At 37.8% G+C, this 18,795-nt stretch overlaps 1 protein-coding gene across 33 annotated transcripts in view; it reads right to left on the bottom strand.

Annotated features, from left to right (window-relative positions):
- Ptprd (protein tyrosine phosphatase receptor type D) overlaps positions 1–18,795 on the bottom strand; it is a 1,324,101-nt gene that overhangs the window by 51,789 nt on the left and 1,253,517 nt on the right. For all 33 annotated transcript variants that reach the window (XM_076934732.1, XM_076934730.1, XM_076934744.1 and 30 more), the window contains 2 exons: positions 18,621–18,744; positions 4,727–4,902 (listed from right to left, as the gene is read on the bottom strand). In XM_076934732.1, coding sequence (XP_076790847.1) covers positions 4,727–4,902; positions 18,621–18,744 — 300 coding nt within the window. The remainder of the gene's footprint in view (positions 1–4,726; positions 4,903–18,620; positions 18,745–18,795) is intronic.

Genomic DNA, 18,795 nt, shown 5'->3' with positions numbered 1-18,795 from the left:
AGTGAATGGAAATCCTCAAGTGCGGTGGCTCTATGAGATGTTCACGCTTCACTGCTAACAACAGAGAAACAAATTAATTTCATTTGGCAACAGAATGCGGTATTTAGGAGCCAGCCTTGGAGCCACAATGTTAAGAAAACAACCCGATAACTAACCTATAACTGAGGCTTTCAATAGCACTTTATCCTGAAAGTGTTTTCTGTGACAAAAGAAGAGCTACAGTGTAGCCCATTATCCAACCCAAGGAGACTCCAGGGGCCAGGTGATGTGCTACCTTCCATGTTCCTATTAGGAAAGGTGAACGTTGAGATCTAGACCAAGATATGTGACTGCAAGCATATCTACTTTAAACTGCTAGATGGTGATGTCCCTATGTATGATGTCTCTCCTATCCTTTTAATCCCTGACACAAAGGCTATAGTCAATAAATTCTTATTTACAAAGTATTGAGCAGGATAGAAACATAGGGTGAAAAAATGGAGACATGGAAATGGAGAAGAGTCCCTGAGTCAGGCAGGGATCTGTCATTTGCTGATCATCAGGAATTTCAGAATATTTTGAAGCTTGCCAACACTGAGACAATATTCTTTTATATACGGTATTCCAGGTTAACATTCTAATGTTCAACAGCAGTGAACACTGTGTAAGGACTAACTAAGCCTATGTGTCCTTTATGTTCTCAGCTGTAAAGGTATAATTTTCTAGGAATCTTACCAGAAACTCCAATTTACAGCAAAGGAGATATATGTTTATATATTTCCTTGCACATCCCTGATGGCCTAATCTGATCTAAAATACCCCAAGGGGAAAAACTCCTATCAACCATTTGAGATGCAACTTTAAGAGCCACCAAAGGTTCTTCTTGTTATTCTAGGCCTTTCAGAACCTCATACCTATACTTAAGTATGTCACCTTTCTATTAGTCCTTGTTACTAAATCCGTTAAATTTGTCTTTTAGTAAACTACTACTGTATGCCACACTGGCTCATACTGAAACTGCTTATTGTGATGAAGTAAAACACTGGACTTTGCCTGAGTGGAGGTTCCTAAAGCACAGGTGAACTTCTCAAGCTGTTGGTGACAGTTCTGAATGTGTCTCCTGCTGCACCAAAATTGATTAACATGTGCACACGTGTACAACCCCACCTCCCATGCGTATGTGCACATCACATGTGTATACTTGTTTAACTGAAATGAGACGAATATAACTGAAATTCTGAGCCAAAAAAGAGGGAGAGGCAGAGAGCTTTTGGGGCTGCTTGGCAAGAATCTGACATGGGCCAAGGATAAGGAAATGGACTTCAGGCAGGAAGCTGACATTAGGCTAGAACAAAGAAGTAATTTCAGGCAGGAATCTAAATATTAGGCTAGAACAAGGAAGTAGACATGAAAATGACTTTGGGCTAGGACAGGGAAGTTGGCTCAGATATTTTGGTCATCCTGATAAGCCCTTAGAAACAGTGATCAATCATGGGAACGTTCACGGAATTTTATTACCTTGCTTGTTCTTTAACTATTTGTGTTTATTGTCTTGCTTGTTCCTTGACTATTTGCAACTATTGTATTGCTAGTTTCTCAACCTAGAATTGACCTTAATACTTGCATGTAATTAAAATGGTATAAAAGCAAAAAAAGGAGGAGGGGGGATGGGATAGGGGGTCTTTAGGGAGGGGAAATGGGGAAAGGCGATGGCATGTGAAATGTAAATAAATAAAATATCCAATTAAAAAAAATAGATCGGTCTATAACCAAGCTAGCTCAATATTTTCTTTGAGGTTGGATGTTTGGAGTAAAGAATTACCATGAGTTCTCAGGTCAAACACAAAGCCTATAATATTCCTAAAGTAGGGGACTATACATTCCTGTGGGAACTTAGTACTATTTATAATATTGTTTTTATAATAAATCTTATGCACATTCTTGTTTGAAAAACCAGGAATTCATTCCTTGTTCTTCCAGCTTCTGTAGATGAAAGAGCATTCTGGGCTGGCAAAGATGAAGTAGGAAAATAAGAAGAGGAAGATGGACACACAGATGAAATCTTCTGAGCCACCAGCATTCTTGTTAAATCTGCCTCTTGACACTTGGTCCTTCTTCTGAAATGTGTAGAAAGGACGGACAAAGGGCACTGGATGTTGGGGGTCAGGACTCATCTGTCTTGTCAGATTGATGATGACTAAGACTGCCCAACTGCCTACTGGCTAATGCAATGCAGGTCATCATAAGCTTGGGAACATGCTGAACAACCACAGAATAAAAATCACAGGACAGCAATTTAATTGACCTCCTTAGGCCATTTAACAAAGCAGACCGCCAAACTAGCAAGAGCAAAGAGTAATTAATGAAGGGAGCAAACAAAGGTTCATTTAGTAACTTCCAAATAAGTTCCTCTGTCTGAAGGGGAAAGAAAGGTAGCCTGCAACAAAAAGATAAACTGCAGGTATTTAAGTCACAATACCTTCTGCCAGGAACTGCTCATTACCATCAGATGTCGCAGTGGCAGTGGGGCCAGTAAGAACTAACTTTATTATTAGAAGCAATTAGGAAGAAAAGGGGCAGAATTTCATTTGGTTATTTCAAAACAAGTTTCTGTGCATAGTTTAATGAAGGCCTGCAGTGTCAAGATAAAATGTGTGTTTTACTGAAAACAGCTTTTGCAAATGACTGCTTGTTACCAGCTGGTATCTCTAAGCAGAGCAGAGCTGGTAGGTGAGATTAACATGCATACTGTAATAGAAAAGTTCGGCTGTCTCAGTTTCACAGGCACATCATAGGTAGCATGGCCTGATGATAAAAGATAGGTGTTGTGAGGCCAGGATGTTGGTCTTCCTCTCTCTGACCTTGCTTTCAGAATGACTGTCAGTAGTTTTCTGGGCCTCAGTTTATTCACAGGAAAAGCAAAATTTATAGAAGCAATCAGTTTTTATAAAATTTACATAAAATGGGTTTTAATTAAATGTCAGTACACTTAATGAGTTACATGTTATTATAATTATTAACTCATATATATTAAGGATCATTTGGGTTGGGGCCACATGGGATATGAATATATTTATATACAGACTGGCTTTTGCATGTAAAATGTAAACCAAACATGACTTTCAAAGCCATAGACATTTCTACATCCATTTATATGGAATCAGGTATTTGCGAAGATCTCACAAAATTCTAGGTTGGCTAAAGCAGGCCCATACTTCCGACTTTCAAGGTGGCAGTATAGCTTTCTAGTATTTTCCTATATAGGAGCTTTTACCTTATAAATTATCTGGTTAACTGTAGGCTCCCATGTGCTTGACAGTTAGGCTTAGGAACACTGCTATGTACTGGAAGAACACATAAATAATCTCATTTGTCTCTTACATGGGGAACTGGCTTTCAGCCTGTAAGTATGCTTGAATGCAGAGAAACAGACCCTTTATCTGAGGTCTCACAGTAAGCATGAATGTCCTCATTTTTCAGTGACAATATATAAATACCTATTTGTTAAATTACTAAGGTTGATACTTGAATTTCATCAGCAATGTATGGAAATTGCAGATTCAATAGAGAATATGGCATACTGCTATGTGCTATGTTTTAGATTTCTAAACAAACACTATTTAACTAATGTTCAGTGGACTGTAATATTGGACCCATATGGTGACTGAAACTCTTTTCTTAGACCTTAACAAGAAATGGCTTGTTATTAAAATCTATTCATTTTGGAAAAGCCTAAATTAGCAAAAAGCCCTCCATACATCTCTCTCTCTCTCTCTCTCTCTCTCTCTCTCTCTCTCTCTCTCATTCATGGGCATGAGTGAGAGGTATGTGTGTGTTTTAGCCATGTTTTAAACGGAATCATTTTCTGGCTTCCCTAAGCTGATGTGAATGATTTAATTATGAGCCCTTTTCAAGGAATTTTAAAGCATATATGCAGATTATGAATGAAAAAGGTGAAAATGTGGGCAGTACATATGAGGAGAAATCTCCATGGGTTCTTGTTCATAGCTAATATTCATTTCTTCTAAACAAATTGATTATCTTCTCAGATATCACTTTCATTTTCTCTGTAGCAACCATGACTATTGTAACATGTGAGAATTTCCTTTAAAAAAAAAGATTTATAAGCTTTATTGTTATGTTTGATTTTGGGGGTAGAATATACTTATGCAGCCCTGGCTGCTATTGGTATCAGACTGTATGTCCTACATCAGCCTCCTACATGTTGTCTTAAAGGGCAAGAGAAAGTATAATCAGACTTTTCCCAAAGGAGTTTTAAATCCCTTAAGTTCTTGATGAAGGTTTTGTAAATTCTGTGTTGTGAATTTCACCTAGGTAATTCTCATTGGTGAACATCTTGTAGGAGTGGTAGATTTAGGGGTCCTGGTGAAGATATTCCCTTGATCTTTCATACTCATGTATTTGGGGATGAGATCTGGGCATTTGACTTTTTTTCTTAGTTCTGTGTCTGATAGGGAATAGAAAAGGTTGGGCAGAGCATAGCATTTGTGATCTGGGTTCTGCCTGGCTAGACCTTGGTGAAGGATGTGCAGAATTTTGTTTGATGGAGAGGATGGGCTGAAGAGTTTTTGAAAAATAGCTCAATCAGAGTTTTTGACATCCATTTCCAATGACTGACCGTTAAAAAGTGCTACCCTGAGGGGATAGTGGCTTCTCAATAGAATGAAATACATAACGTAAAGATGATGGAAGGAGGATTTTTGAAGAAGTCAACAGTCATCCTTACCCTCGACCTTTCTTCTAGCTTTGTCATCATGACAACTGTGGCACTTCGTTGCTCCCATATCATTCTCCAAAAGTCCCCAAACGTTTCAGGAAGAGATCCCTGTGTCGCAATATAGGCGTTTTGTTTCCTATAGCCATCTATGTAGTTGGCGTTCACATAGTCACTTCCTGGGATTCCTATAAAACAAGGAGTATTAGTCAACCAGATGTAAAACTCACAAGAGAAAACAGTCTGGTTCTGGTTTAACAGTGATGCTCTACTTTATTCCATAGCCTCTATATTTAATCCAATATATTTTAGTTTGGATTTTTAAGCCAGATAAAAAAATATGTTCTAACATGACATCATGTTAAAATATACAACATTCATGACATTGTGTCCTCATGATATGACCAAATTACCAAATAAAGTAAAACAAAAGAGATGCTCATAGGATTATTTTTCTTTTCACAGGTTCTTTGTCTGACCACTTATATTAGTAATAAGTAGTTTGCAAAGATCAAAAATAATTTGGTCACAGTCTTTACTTCTCATGCCCAACCCTCAATTTTCAGGCAAAATCTAAATGCAAAAATGCCTCAGTCTGAAAGTACAAAATAAAGTGGACTATTTTGAAAACAAATGATCTATTATAAGTTTAGGTCCTGATACATCATATATATTTATTCAGTCATCCCATGAATGCTGTCAGCTTGTTGTCATCTTTTCAAAAATGGGAGAAAATAAAGACTAAGCCACCCAAGTTGTTGAAGGAAGTCAAGTTCAAACATAAACTATATTTCTACTATCCCTGGGTCTGGACCTCTAGAAAAAAGTATCTCTCATTTAAGACTCACAGGGTTGTAGCCCATGAGCCACCTCTGTGTATCAACTGGCTGTATATCGACTGGATTGTTGCCGCCCGAGCTACCCCAAGTTTGGGGGCCACTCTGTCAATGTTGGGACTCAAACTGCCAAAAGCCTTGGGGGCTAAACTGTTAGAGCCCGCACTGCCCCAAGCTGTGAGTCAATCCCGTTTATTCTTCAGTCTCTCTTCCTAGTCCAAGTCCTAAGTCTTGAGTTCCTAGTCCCTAGTTCCTAGTCCCTAGTACCTCCAAGTTCCAAGTTCTTTCTTCCAAGTGCTAAGTGCCTAATGTCTAATGCCTAATTTTCTGTTCTTCCTCCAAGTGCCAACTACCTAATAACTAATAATTCTTCTTCTGAGTTCTCTAGTCTAAGTGTCTTCTTCCTCAATGCCTAATTCCTACTCCAAGTTGTACTGAACACTTCTGTCTGCCTCTTGCCTTTTATATGTCTCACTTCTAAGCCACGCCTCTAAGTCACGCCTTTAAGTCAAGCCCTTAGGTCTGTCTCTAAATCTGATCTCTAAGTCACGCCCTTAAGTCACACACCTTTAAGTCTCACACACCCAAGGGAGGATCCTGGGTATCTAAAACAAGATGTTATCAGAGTTTGCTCAGCTGTTGTAGGCTATTGTAATCAAATCTCTGGTCAGGGTATATGGCTCAAGATGGCTGCAAGGATGATAGCCGCCTTCTGTCGGCTCCCCACACTGGATCATCTTTACTTTTGTCCCTTATCATATGTTTCACAACAAGCAAAACAGCAAGGTAAAAAGTTACTTCAAATACTGTGACTTCTGCAAACCCAATGGTGACTTTCATTTCAAGTAAACTCTAAACTCTTATCTACAAAGCTCTACCCTTTTCTAATCTCATTTCATTCCGCCCACCTCTTATTCCCTAGTTCTCTTCCACATATATTCCAGAACATACCTCCATCCATACCTGTCTCAGTTACCAGAAAAGGGCATATATGCTGCTTTTTAAAACTACTATCCATTACAGGTTGTGACATAATTCAGTTTTTGCTGAACTGGCTCATTACAGATTTGACCACAATTCCATATCTCTCTTACTGACATTTGGCAACACTCTTGATTAAGAGGAATGCATAATTTGACTACTTCCAATATTTATTAAAGAGGAAAGATGTTCTTTTCTAAGACTTTCTGACTTTAAGTCTAATTTTCTGTTATTGTAATACCTTAAGAGAGATAAGAGCCAATTTGTGTTTCCTCCAACGGCAGTGACCAAAGTGACCAAGAAAATCAATACTACTCTATAGAAAAGAAATTCATGCTATAGAAGAAAAGGGGAAAAATGGGAATTGAGGATAATAGCTACCTGAGAGCATCTGAAGGGCTTAATTTACTGTGTTGAGACACAGCTTCAATTCTGAAGAATGTTAACTACAGATGAAAGAATTATATCTCTGCTACAATGATACGTTTTCAAATAATCAGAATCAAAAGAGTAGTAGGTTTTCTAGAGAGATAATGAGTTGCCTGTCCCTGGAGAGAAAGAAGTGCTTCACAGGGACATCAGTATTCTATGTAAGGAAGCACTAGAGCATATGCATGGTTCCTTCTGGCCCTGGGAAATATGTGCCTTAGAGTTAAATATTTTTTTTCTTTATATTGGAACATATGCTCCCAAGCTAAAAATGCTATATTCTCTGATTGCCAGTTTCAATTACTTTGACTGCTTTTCTGATTCCAGTTGTATAACTGGTCCTCCAGAGAGGAATAATGGAACTCAGATGGAAGTCACTGCACCCTGAGATGAACACATGGATATAGGATATCAACACCATTAGGTGGAAAGTCTTTTGAGCAGAAATTGAAACACACAGTTGGTTGGAGCATTATTCATCTATTTCAGCTACTCAAGAAACAGTTTGAGTTCTGGCAGCTCATGACTGATAAAGACCCCGATCCTCCCGAATACCAAATTCCTGTGGATACAAGGGATAGCCTAAATACAACCCTCTGATTGTAGCCACATGGAAGTGTACCCTTTCACTAAGGCATTATGAAGTGAATAGTTTTTTTTTAAAAAATGAATTGTAAAGTTTAGGGGAGGTGAACAGTTAATGAATAATGACTGCACTTCCAAGAGATAAAAAGTAAACCATTTCTGTCAGAAGATAACCAAGTGGTTGAGTTCAACACCAAATGCATTACAAATTTAGCTCCTGATGTTTTGAGAGAAAAGCAAAAATAAAATAATGCAGTATTGAGGAATGCTGATTATCAAGTTCCTATATTAACCCTGAAAATGATGGGTTTTTCTTCCATGTTGGCATTGTCAGTGGAGGGGGTGATTTCCAGAGTGAATGCCTATTTCTACATGATTCTTTTACCTGCATAGGCAGAATGCTATGTCAGGCAAGGTTTCTCATCCCTGCAGTGTGGAGATAGATGCAAGGGATGTTTTCCCTGGAGATCTAGTATCTACCATGTCCTGTATTCAACACCCCTTCATGAGCTGTGCACAGGATGAGAAAAGACTGCAGGAAGGGGAATTCCTTGTCTTCCTAAAATTATTAAACTTGGGATGGAAGCTACATTTTACACCAGTCAGTTACAAGTACTGAGACCCCAGCTTTCGGTATGACGTATTTAGGAATGTTTTCCAAACCATTTCTGGGAAAATATATGCTCTAATGACTTTCAGAATTTTGGGTTCCATGAAACTTTAGTGCATAAAATAAGTAGACGGTTAGGTTTTCTTCTATATTAATCTATATGTGTTCTCTAATTAGCAACAGTCAATTGTGTATGAGTTACAGTACCAAGTGACTATTTCACTTTGGTCAGCTGTACATTGTCTACATAGTCCAATCTTGTGTAAAACTGAATTTCATCAATGATTAGATTCTTTCTAGTGGCGAGTTTATTGCTTCCTTATTCATGCCCAGGATTAAGCCTGTATAGTCTGAGCTCACTAGAACTAGAGATGTAAACCCAAACCTTTAAAATAAGGAGATAGGGCTGAAGAGAACTCAGCAGTTAAGAACTGGCTATTCTTCCCGAGGACCTGGTTCAACTCCCAGTACCACATGGTAGCTCAAAACTGTTCTAGGGAATCTGACACCTTCCCTATCATACCTTCTGAGAGCATCAGGCACAAATGCATAGGAAAATACCCATATACATAAAATTTAATAGTAAAATAAGTAAAATAGGAAGATAAATGTTTGACAAAGCTATACTATTGTGCTCTGTAGGTACAACAGCTGAGAAGTACCTGTTCAAGCAGAATGAGGCAATTTTTAGCTTCTCATTTTATTTTTTCATATTTTCTAGTTACAGTTCAAGGTAGAAACACCAAAGTTCAGCAAGGGCTTTTTTTTTTCTTTCTTTTTTTGAGAGGAGATATCACTATATAGCAAAGGCTAGTCTGGAACTTGCTATATAGACCAGGTTGGCTACAACTCATGGAGGTCTGCCTGCTGTTGCCTACCTAGTGCTAGCATTAGAGGCATGTGCCTAACTACACCTAGCTTCTGTTTTACTGGAGGTCTGCAAAGCTTTGTAGAGTTTGCCATGAGTTCAAATCTAATCACAGTGACCTCTAAGATTAAAAGGCATTGTTTTTGCATATGCTTGAATATTAACTGAACAAGATAAGAAGTGATGTGATTTGAAAGAATATTAAGCCAAGCAATTAATGACTTAGAAATGACTTACAACCTTGAAAGTGTATTACAATGTCAAGGAATATTTCACCTGAGCTATTTTGTCATGGTAGGGTTAAAATAAACTTTTTCTTCCCTACTAATTTGATCAGGAGTAATTATGCTACAGGCCCAGGCAACAACAAAACCCATTCAGTTTCCTGTGGATTATAAATTTTTTTTGATCAGAAGATAATTTAACTTGAAAAGATTTGCCCATATTTAAAGAGTGTTTGTAATTATGAATGGTCAGCAATTAGCCTTTCATGAGTTGAAGTTGTATGAAAAAGCAGTACACAAATTATTTTGTCAATAGAGAATTAAGTAACCACAAGAGGAATGTTCACAGTTTTCTACCACATCATGAGGGGAAAATCCTATGGGTAATTTAGAATCTTGGGACAATAGTAAGTACTTACTTAGTATTTAGGGAACTTCATCAGGAACTATTCAGCCAGTCATTCACCCTGTCTAGACCTGTCGCAGGTTATCTGCTAAACCAAGGTGTACTGGACAAATTGATTTCCACAGGCTTGTCTGAGCTCTAAAATATGACGTCTCTATGGCATTCTTAACTTTATTGGATTCACCCATCTCTACAAAGTTATTTTAAGATAAACAGAATCGCTTACTCCCTTAGATTTAGTAGTGATACACTCTAGTGCACTTGCAAGCTGACTCCCACTGTTTCTAGCATGCTGAGACGAGACATACTGAGTGGGGCTGATACTGAAGAGTTCCCCTGGAAGCTTCTAAGTTTCAAAAACAAAGCAATGTAAAGAAAAACAATGGTAGTAGGAGCTTAGTGGGGTGTCTGCTCACGGGAAGGAGGCAGTTCTCCTCCAGCGGATTGGATGAGAGTGAGCAGCAACAGACATGGAGGGGAGGTGATGTCCCTGCTGACTAAGACACCCAAATTGTCCCTGGAAGAGATGGAGAGGGAACCAGATAGCTGGAAGAGTTTTCAATATTCTACCTCCTAGAGCAGCCTCAGAACCTGTAACACTCAGCCCTTTGCATTCCACAACTCTTTAATAAGTAAAGCTTGTGTGAAAACAAATTACACTTTAGCAAACTAGTTCATTCCATTTTTAAAGACAAAAGAACTCAGGAACCAAGGCAACATAATGGATACCTTTTATTTAAAAAATAGAGAGAAAAAAGAAAAGAAAAGAAAAGAAAGAAAAGGAAAAAGTCTCATCTTCTCTCCAATATATACAAAACCAAAATCACCAAACACAGAATTGGTGGTTAAATCCTAGACTGAAATTTCTAGAAATTTCCCTTGTGTCATGGCAACCACTACTTGCTACAACAGAGCTGTTGATGTGAAGGGTTTTCCTTACAACACGCCAGAGATCAAGAAAGTCCCTTCCAAAGAGGCAGTGTCACTGGATTTCCTGATGTAGCTGCAATCTGAATCCTTATTATTTTTGCAAAATTCACAATTGGTTTTCAAAAACATTCTCCGATGTGTGGCCACTGTATTACCTTAGAGCTGATAGGAGAATGAATAACATGCACAAGGCCTGTAAGCAGGGTCTCTTCCTCACTGTATTCTGTGCTCTGTTGCCTGACCTTCTGTCCTCTGGACTGCTGAGATAGGAAGCTTTGACAATGGTCCCAGAAAAGAAGCTAGCCAGTCTATCTGATTTTAAGTACACAGCAACAAGAGTAACTACACAGCTTGGGGAAACTCAAGTCTCTGGGCTAGAAGAAGCTTATTTATTGATAGTGAGCACTTTGCCCAGGAGGGGCAGCTATGACTTATATTCATAAAAAAGCAATTATTCAAAAGTTTCATCCAGTAATGACACAATCAGAACCTATCATGGGGTAGCCTGTAGGAGCTACATGTTAAAAAAAATCACTCAGGTCATCACTTTTCACTGACAATATATAAGCATTATTATAACAACACCATCAAGCCAACACTATTTACGAGTCCTGTGATAGAAATGCATGTGCAATTTCTAAAATGCCACATGGATATTCTAATCAATGCAATAAGTAAATGAAATAAACCTATCTCATTTTATCTATTGATAGAAAGTAATTCCAATTCTGGATTCTCCTTTCAAACTCCGCACTAAAAATAATTAATAGAGAAATAAAATTCTTTTTAGTAACATCAGAAGTATGTGTACCATGCCTAAATTCTTTTTTTATTGGATATTTTATTTATTTACATTTCAGACCCCTTTCCCCATTTCCCACACATCCCAGAAATCCCCTATCCCATTCTCCTCCTTTTTGCTTTTATACCATTTTAATTACATGCAAGTATTAAGTCAGTTCTAGGTTGAGGAACTAGCAATACAATAGATGCAAATAGTCAAGGAACAAGCAAGACAATAAACAAAGTCCGGTGATCACTCCAGTGATTACTGTTTCTAAGGCCATGCCTAAATTCTAATGTCAGGAGACACACCTCCCTATCTCCTCATAATAAAAAGGTGTGCATTTATTAACATATTATGCCTCAGTATACAGTAAAATAACAAACATCGCATAATGAAATAAGATATTACAGAGAGCAAACTCATTTCCAGAGCTTTCTTACTCAATATTTGATTGGCTTACTCAATAAAATAAAGAGCTATACAAAGCAAGCCAATATCACTAGCAACCATCACTTAAAAAATACACCTCTACTTCTCTGTGTTATCAGTTAAAACAGGATGTGGATAACAACACATCTTTATACTAGTTACCCAGCCCATGCAGGGGAAAATGCCATCCAAACAGCTGTAATTAGATGGATTTTAATAAGCCAGAAATTGGGAGATTGGTCCAGGTTTCTAAGGCTAAAAATCCCATCTTGTTTGCTACTTGGGACAAATTAAGCTATGTTTCTTTACTGCTCCTCAAAAAAAAAAAAAAATAACCTTATGTATTTAAAAAATAAATAAATAAATAAATAAATAAATAAATAAATAAAAGGATTACACTGTGTCACTTTTGTACATAATTAACATGAAAACCGAGAGCCTGGAAGTGCTACAGGAACCGTGCTGTCTGCCTACATCAATGATTGATGTTGTGAGCATTGTAAGAAAAATGAGCTCAACTCAACAAATAATTGGATGGAACTCACAAAAATGGGTTTCTAGAAAAATGAGGTACAAAGTCTAATAAAATTTGTTCTGTTTTAATTTAATTCACTTATTATCTGCACATGAGTACCCTATGAAATCAGGAGCTTCAGATTCCCTGGATCCAGAGTTAAAGGCAGAGAGTTGTGAGTCCACCCACATGGATGTCAGGAACCAAACTCTGGTCCTCTGCAAGAGCAGTATATACTCTTAATCATGGAACCATGTCTAAGTCAGCTTCTATTGACTTTAAAATAGAATTTATGCACTAAGTAAGCCTTATACAAGGGGCTCACAGATTATTCCCTAGCAGGAAAAGGTGACATGAGAAAGAACATTCAAGCTTTCTGCCTGTCATTCCTTCTAGCTAATCTTCATTCACTTGAGCCTGCAGCAAGCCTGAAGAACTGCTCTCTGCAAGGGACCCCTAGCTACTGCCACCCATGACTAAGAACCACGTAGGCTATCAGGGCTCTCCTTCTTCTCTTCCGCAGGCTGCTTATTTTAGCCATTTCTCCTTGTCCACTTCCACTCCTTTATGGTCAGACATGAGACCATCCCTAACCTTTTTCTTTTTGGTTATGTGTTCTTGTTTTGTTTTTGGTGGGAAGGACGATGGGGAAGAATTGGGCGGCCACTGTGAGGCAAAGAATGTGATAAAGATATAGTATATGACAAAATAAAAATATATGGAGTAAAAATACTGACATGTTTTTACTTATTGACTAGGCATCAATTTTCTATATAAGGCCTGAAAAAAACAGACTCTGTTTCACAACAGGGGAATGACATCAAGTTAGCAAACCCTCGAATGTGTGTGGACAGTAGTATTTGGTGAGTTGGTACAGGCATAAGTAAAGAAGTGTGGCCTCACTAGGACTGAAGCAATGTACCTATCTTATAGGGACATGTAGAAAAAAATCACTGTTACTGAAAACCAGCTCAGGGTTCTGGTTTTCATCAGCTCTTAGTTAGAGTTATCTCAGGAGTGCTGACTTTGTGAGCTGCTCATTCATTTAAAAGCTGTTAAGTTCCCATCTCACAAATAATCACATTGTTGTCACATAATCTGTCATCTGTATTATTTATACTAGGAGTTTTCACCTGCTCTTATTATGCAAATCTAACACCAGGTGATATATTCTGTATTCCCATTTAAAGGAAACATTTTTCCCCTTGTTGAGATTTGTAATTTTATTACAGGTCTGGTTTTCATTTATCACAAGCTAGTATTTTCTTTTTCTTTATAAACTACTCTAAATACATACAGCTTTTTCATTTGGATGTGGTTAAGTTTTCCATAGATCATATAAAAAAAAACTCTGAGTGAAAAAGAACTTGTGTACAATAGTATAAAACGCATAGTAGTAATGATGGTAGCGTTCAGTGTTTATTGGGCATTTTATTGGTGTCGTGCACTATAAGGGTCTTAACTGCATTAATTCAGTTATTCTTTCTATGGATTCTAAGAAGTAGGTATAGGTAACAGAATAACCATATGGTCAATGAATCCAAGATACAATGACAGCTTGAGTGATCTTTCAAGAACCAAGAAGAGTCCAGGATGTTTTGAGGTGCATTTATGAGGTAGTTAAAGACAGTACTCATGAAAGGGAGTGGATATAAATATTTGTTTTAAAACTTTAAATATATGCTCCTCCCACAAGTAAATTAAAATAAATAGGTATGATCTGAATGTGTATCCCCCACAAATTTACATACTGAAGCATAAAAGTCAACTTGATATTGATGAGTGAGGCCTTCAGGAAGTGATGAAATCATGAGACGGTCCTCAAACAAGGGACTGGGATCTTTGTAAAAGAGTTTGAGGATTCGGTTTACTAGTCTGTTTCCAACCCTCCCATCACTGATGAAGCATTTCTCCAGTCCAGAAGAAGTAGTGACAGACATTGTTTTGGAAGGCGAAGACCCAAATCCTCAGCAGCTATTAAACCTCATGACAACTTTAATTGGACTTTTCAGATTGCAGAAATGCATATCTAGTGTTATATATCCCCCAGTTGTGGTAAGTTATTGTAGCCACACAAACGTTATCATAATGGTTTACATTTTACTAATCATTAAAAAATAAGTTTCATAAGCACTAGTGTTGAAGAATATTCATGAGTATGACACTGATGAAACCTCTTTGATATGCTTCTGTGGAAAGGCCATACATATGATGGATTGTTTTACAGAAACCCTCTGGTTTAAAAGTATCTATGTTTTAGAAGGAGCCAATACAGTAATGTCTAAGATTTAATATTTATTTGCCTTCTCAGTATTGATTTACAGAACCTTAGAGATGACAGGATAATCATGCAAACCCTTGCTTTCTGAAGAAACAGAACCCAACCAGTTAAGTCAGGATTGCTAAGTGGGTGAATGTACTTGCAAGGACTTGGGTGCCCAAGAACTCTCCCAAATGAGTGTTGAAATACAGAGTGTGAGTATTCTTTGTTTTAGGTGGACTTAATTTGTGCATCAAATTAGCAAGAGCTCCTGTTTTCCAAACCCTCCCAGTTGATGTGGTAAGTGCCATGACAAGGTCATGTAGCTTTGTAAACTGGGACGTAGGTTCCAACCTCATGCTTTTACTCAGAGCTCTTCCCAATCTATCTTAAAAGGAATTAAACCCACATCCATGTGCTATTTGTTATTATTTGGAAAAATTCATTTTGCCTGGAGATTGCCCTCACAGAATCAGTTAGATATTGATGGATATGGTTGTACTTCCATAAGGTTGTGAGAGGTGCATTTTGTTCTCTTAAGGATTTCTGATGTTGAGCCATGGTTTCTGGTTAGTTGGAGCATAATCTAGAAAATGAACTTACAACATATAATGGTTAAATTAGCTCTAAGCCTAGTGCCAAATAATAGAAAGAATTTGGGGTCAAAAAGCTAAGACTAGGTGTTTGGAGTCATGCTTTCTGCATAGGAAAGTGCTGTTGGTGATGGGAGGTGGCTGGAGGAACAAGTAGAGTTGGGCTCCACAGGGCACAGGGCTTCCCCCTCTCTATACTGCCATTTCTACTAACTAGTGTGTACTACTAAATATCAAGTAACATATTGATAATAGCATTTCATTAACTGTAAGGTAGAGTAAACATAATAACTGCTGTGAAGAACTATCTAGATCTCAGAAGGCAGGAGAAAAAAAGGCTGTAAACTGAGAAAACTGATCTCAGAGGAGTCAAGGTTACCTAGATATAGGGACAACTAATGTTCAAAGTCTGGTTTGTCCAGTTTCGTGTTCTCCATCATGTACAGCTTTGGAACATTTTACACATTGTATAAGAGTTAACAGATTATTTTATATTGTATGGATGTGCACATAAGAATGAGCTTCAACTGCGTCTTATTTAAGAACATCTAACTTAAATCATTAAACTAGCTGCTGTTACATCTCTTGTTCAGGAACCACAATTTTCTCATAAGAACTGCTTTAGTGGAGGTTATCAAAGTGACACTTGGCTTGTCAAAAGTTCACCTGTGTTTCTCCACCTAATTTTGCCCAGATGTGCAACAATTGGCAACCATTTGCATTTTGACTCTCTGGATTTGTTCTGGGTTTTCTCAGTACAAGTTAATGAGTGATCTCAAAATATTAAGAATACAACTGTTTCCAAGCAGCTTAGGAAGCAGGCTGGAGCGACACAGAATTTGAATTTTTATTCTTTTCATCATATCAATGGAAGGAGGGCAAATGATTGCATTATTAAACAAGATAAAGACAATGTAAGTCACCATGTCGATTTCTGTCTCTTTTCTCATGTCTGTCAGATATTCTGCAAAGTAGGATGAAAAGAGTAGCTAAAGCCACAAGGAAATGGATTGCAAAGCTATCCTGAACAAAACCATCACCCACCATCACTGCACTTAGGAAACAGAGGTAGGACACATTAGCTTTAATAAACAGGACTAATGTCAGTTCCCATTTTCATGTGACCCAGGGCTGTCCAAGCTGCATGCCACTCAGTTAGTGGCTGACTACGTAGCTCCTGTGCACAGCATTCTCCAGTCTAAGACTGATACTGACTGAATGACTGTCACCTGGAGTACTTTCAGGTTAGAGAGACTTGGTCTACGATAAGATGTTCAGGGTCACAATCCAGATTTAAGCTCTCTAGCCCACAGATTTCAATTAAATTCTCCTAACCTTTTACATAACAGAACATTGAGAGATTTTGGTTTCTAGGTCAGATCTAGATTTAGGGTGTATCTGTGGGCACAGAGTTATAAAACGGCAGGTTTTAGTCTGAGTCAGATACCTTTGTTTCTACACTGTAAAAACAGCCTAAGAATAAAATGGACAGATGTTTCTGTCATAATAAATGCACAACAGTTCCACCCCACCCCATCTCAGCACCTTTTCTTATTAAAATATGAAAAATAATAAGTTAAGAAAAATTATGGCAATGTGGCAAAGAATACATGGAAATGCTGCTAAAGATAGAAAAAGCTGAGAGTGCCCTGTTCTATCTATCTATCTATCTATCTATCCATCCATCCATCCATCCATCTATCTATCTATCTATCTATCTATCTATCTACCTACCTACCTATCATCTATCTATCACCTATCTATATCCATATTATTTGGCTATTAAAGAAAAACTTATTTCTGTTTTGTTCTTGCCCCTAATTTCCTATGATGGTTTTATAGATAAGAAACTACTATTTGCTTCTTTTCCATTTAAAATGAACTTGCAGAGCTCAAATGGGAAACCTACGTTCAGCCATGCACAAACATCAGGTTGAATTTCTCAAGACTCAGCAAGAAGTAGTCAGCAATGTGGTCTCATCCTGCCTCAGCTTGCATAGGTGATACTTGATAGTTAATTAATGCTTTCAGGATGGAAGAAGGTTGACATTTGAACATTACTGTATTTGGCCACTAGTAAAACACATTGCCATAATTCCCAACATCAAAACTAACATGATAGAATTTTATTGTTCAGTAATACCACATAAGGCAAATTTGAGTCAAACCAGGTTGCAGTTGTAAGCTTAGTCAAAGGGCAAAAAGACGTATTTTACTTCCAAGTCTGGAAATTAATATATTGTTGAATTTTATGTTCATCAAGAGTATATTAACAATTTCAGTTCATATTTTATTTGTGTGTATGTGCCTGTGCCGGCATGTGCCATAGTGCTGATGTGAAGGTCACAAATCAGCTTGCATCCTTCTACTGTGTGAATCCTAGGACTGAACTCCAGTCCTTGGTACCAGGATTTGCCTGCTAAACCAACTGTCTAGCCCCAAGAGAGCTTTCAAGTTAAGAGCTATGAGATAATGTGGTGACTACCATGGATTTTTTTTTTTTAAAAGCAGAAAAAGAAAAAAAAAAATGATTTGAACCACTGGAGATAGATGTGACTGTTTGCACTGAAAAATCCTGAAAGGATTAATCAGAAGCCAGTACTGTTCAATGATGTCTAAAGCAACTGCAAGAGATTAAACAGAAAGCCTTTGAGTGCCACTGCTAACAGATGCTGTATGTGACAGGTGGGTAGTGGCTGAGGTTACCTGTTATGACATGTGAGAGGATTAGGTAGCATGGAAAAAAAAAAATTCTAAGACCTTTCAGTCTAGTGTTCTTCTATAGACTAAAGGACTACTGAAACTCTGATTGTCAGGAATGAACTCCCAAATGGTTTTAGTATGGTACATGCAGGGATTGGTTATTGGAAGGAGAGAAGCAGACACTACCCTCCTGGGACTGCTAAGGAGCAACCTTCTTCAACCTTCTCCATCCATCATCCCCTCTGGAATGCACTCCTGACTGTGAGAGGAAGATTAAAAAGCAGTTCACGGATTCGATAGCCTGCACATTTCCTAGGTGCTTTGTTTCTCTTAATCATCACAATATTGACTCCTACGTTTACCCTGTCCCGGTGAGCATATCCAGATGTATTTACAGATACCCCCTTCTTTACTTTTTAAATATATAACTAATGTACAAGTCCCTTTGGAAAATCAGCAGTTTGCTCATAACTATCAACAATCATGTAAGCTGGGCATTGATACCCACATAAAAACAGCAGTAAATGATCAAGGCTTCATGAAGGGATTGTAGCAAGGCTTCTGTAATTGCAGCAGTGACAACCTGTTCTGTGAGTCATTCATTTATGTAAGAAAGTAGAGATCCAGTACACTGGGCCTGGGTTGTAGGTAAATGTTTTCATAGATGGCTGGCAGTCCAGTCAATACTACATTCTCATGCAAATACATAAATGGAGAAAATGACGTTTGAATAATATATGCATTTTCTTACCTTCTATTGCTGATAAGAGAACCCGAGAGTGATCGTATGCAATGACATTTGCATATCTGTTCTTTGGTTTGTTTACTTCCAAGTTTGAGTGTTCCCATGTGAACTGCTGGCCAGGGTCAATTGACTATAAGGAAACCAAAGAAACCAGTGTACACAAAGTCAGTACTGGAAAACA

The sequence above is a fragment of the Arvicanthis niloticus genome, chromosome 5 (genome assembly GCF_011762505.2).
Source record: "Arvicanthis niloticus isolate mArvNil1 chromosome 5, mArvNil1.pat.X, whole genome shotgun sequence".
Taxonomy (NCBI): domain Eukaryota; kingdom Metazoa; phylum Chordata; class Mammalia; order Rodentia; family Muridae; genus Arvicanthis; species Arvicanthis niloticus.
This window is presented reverse-complemented; position numbering and strand designations above follow the sequence as displayed.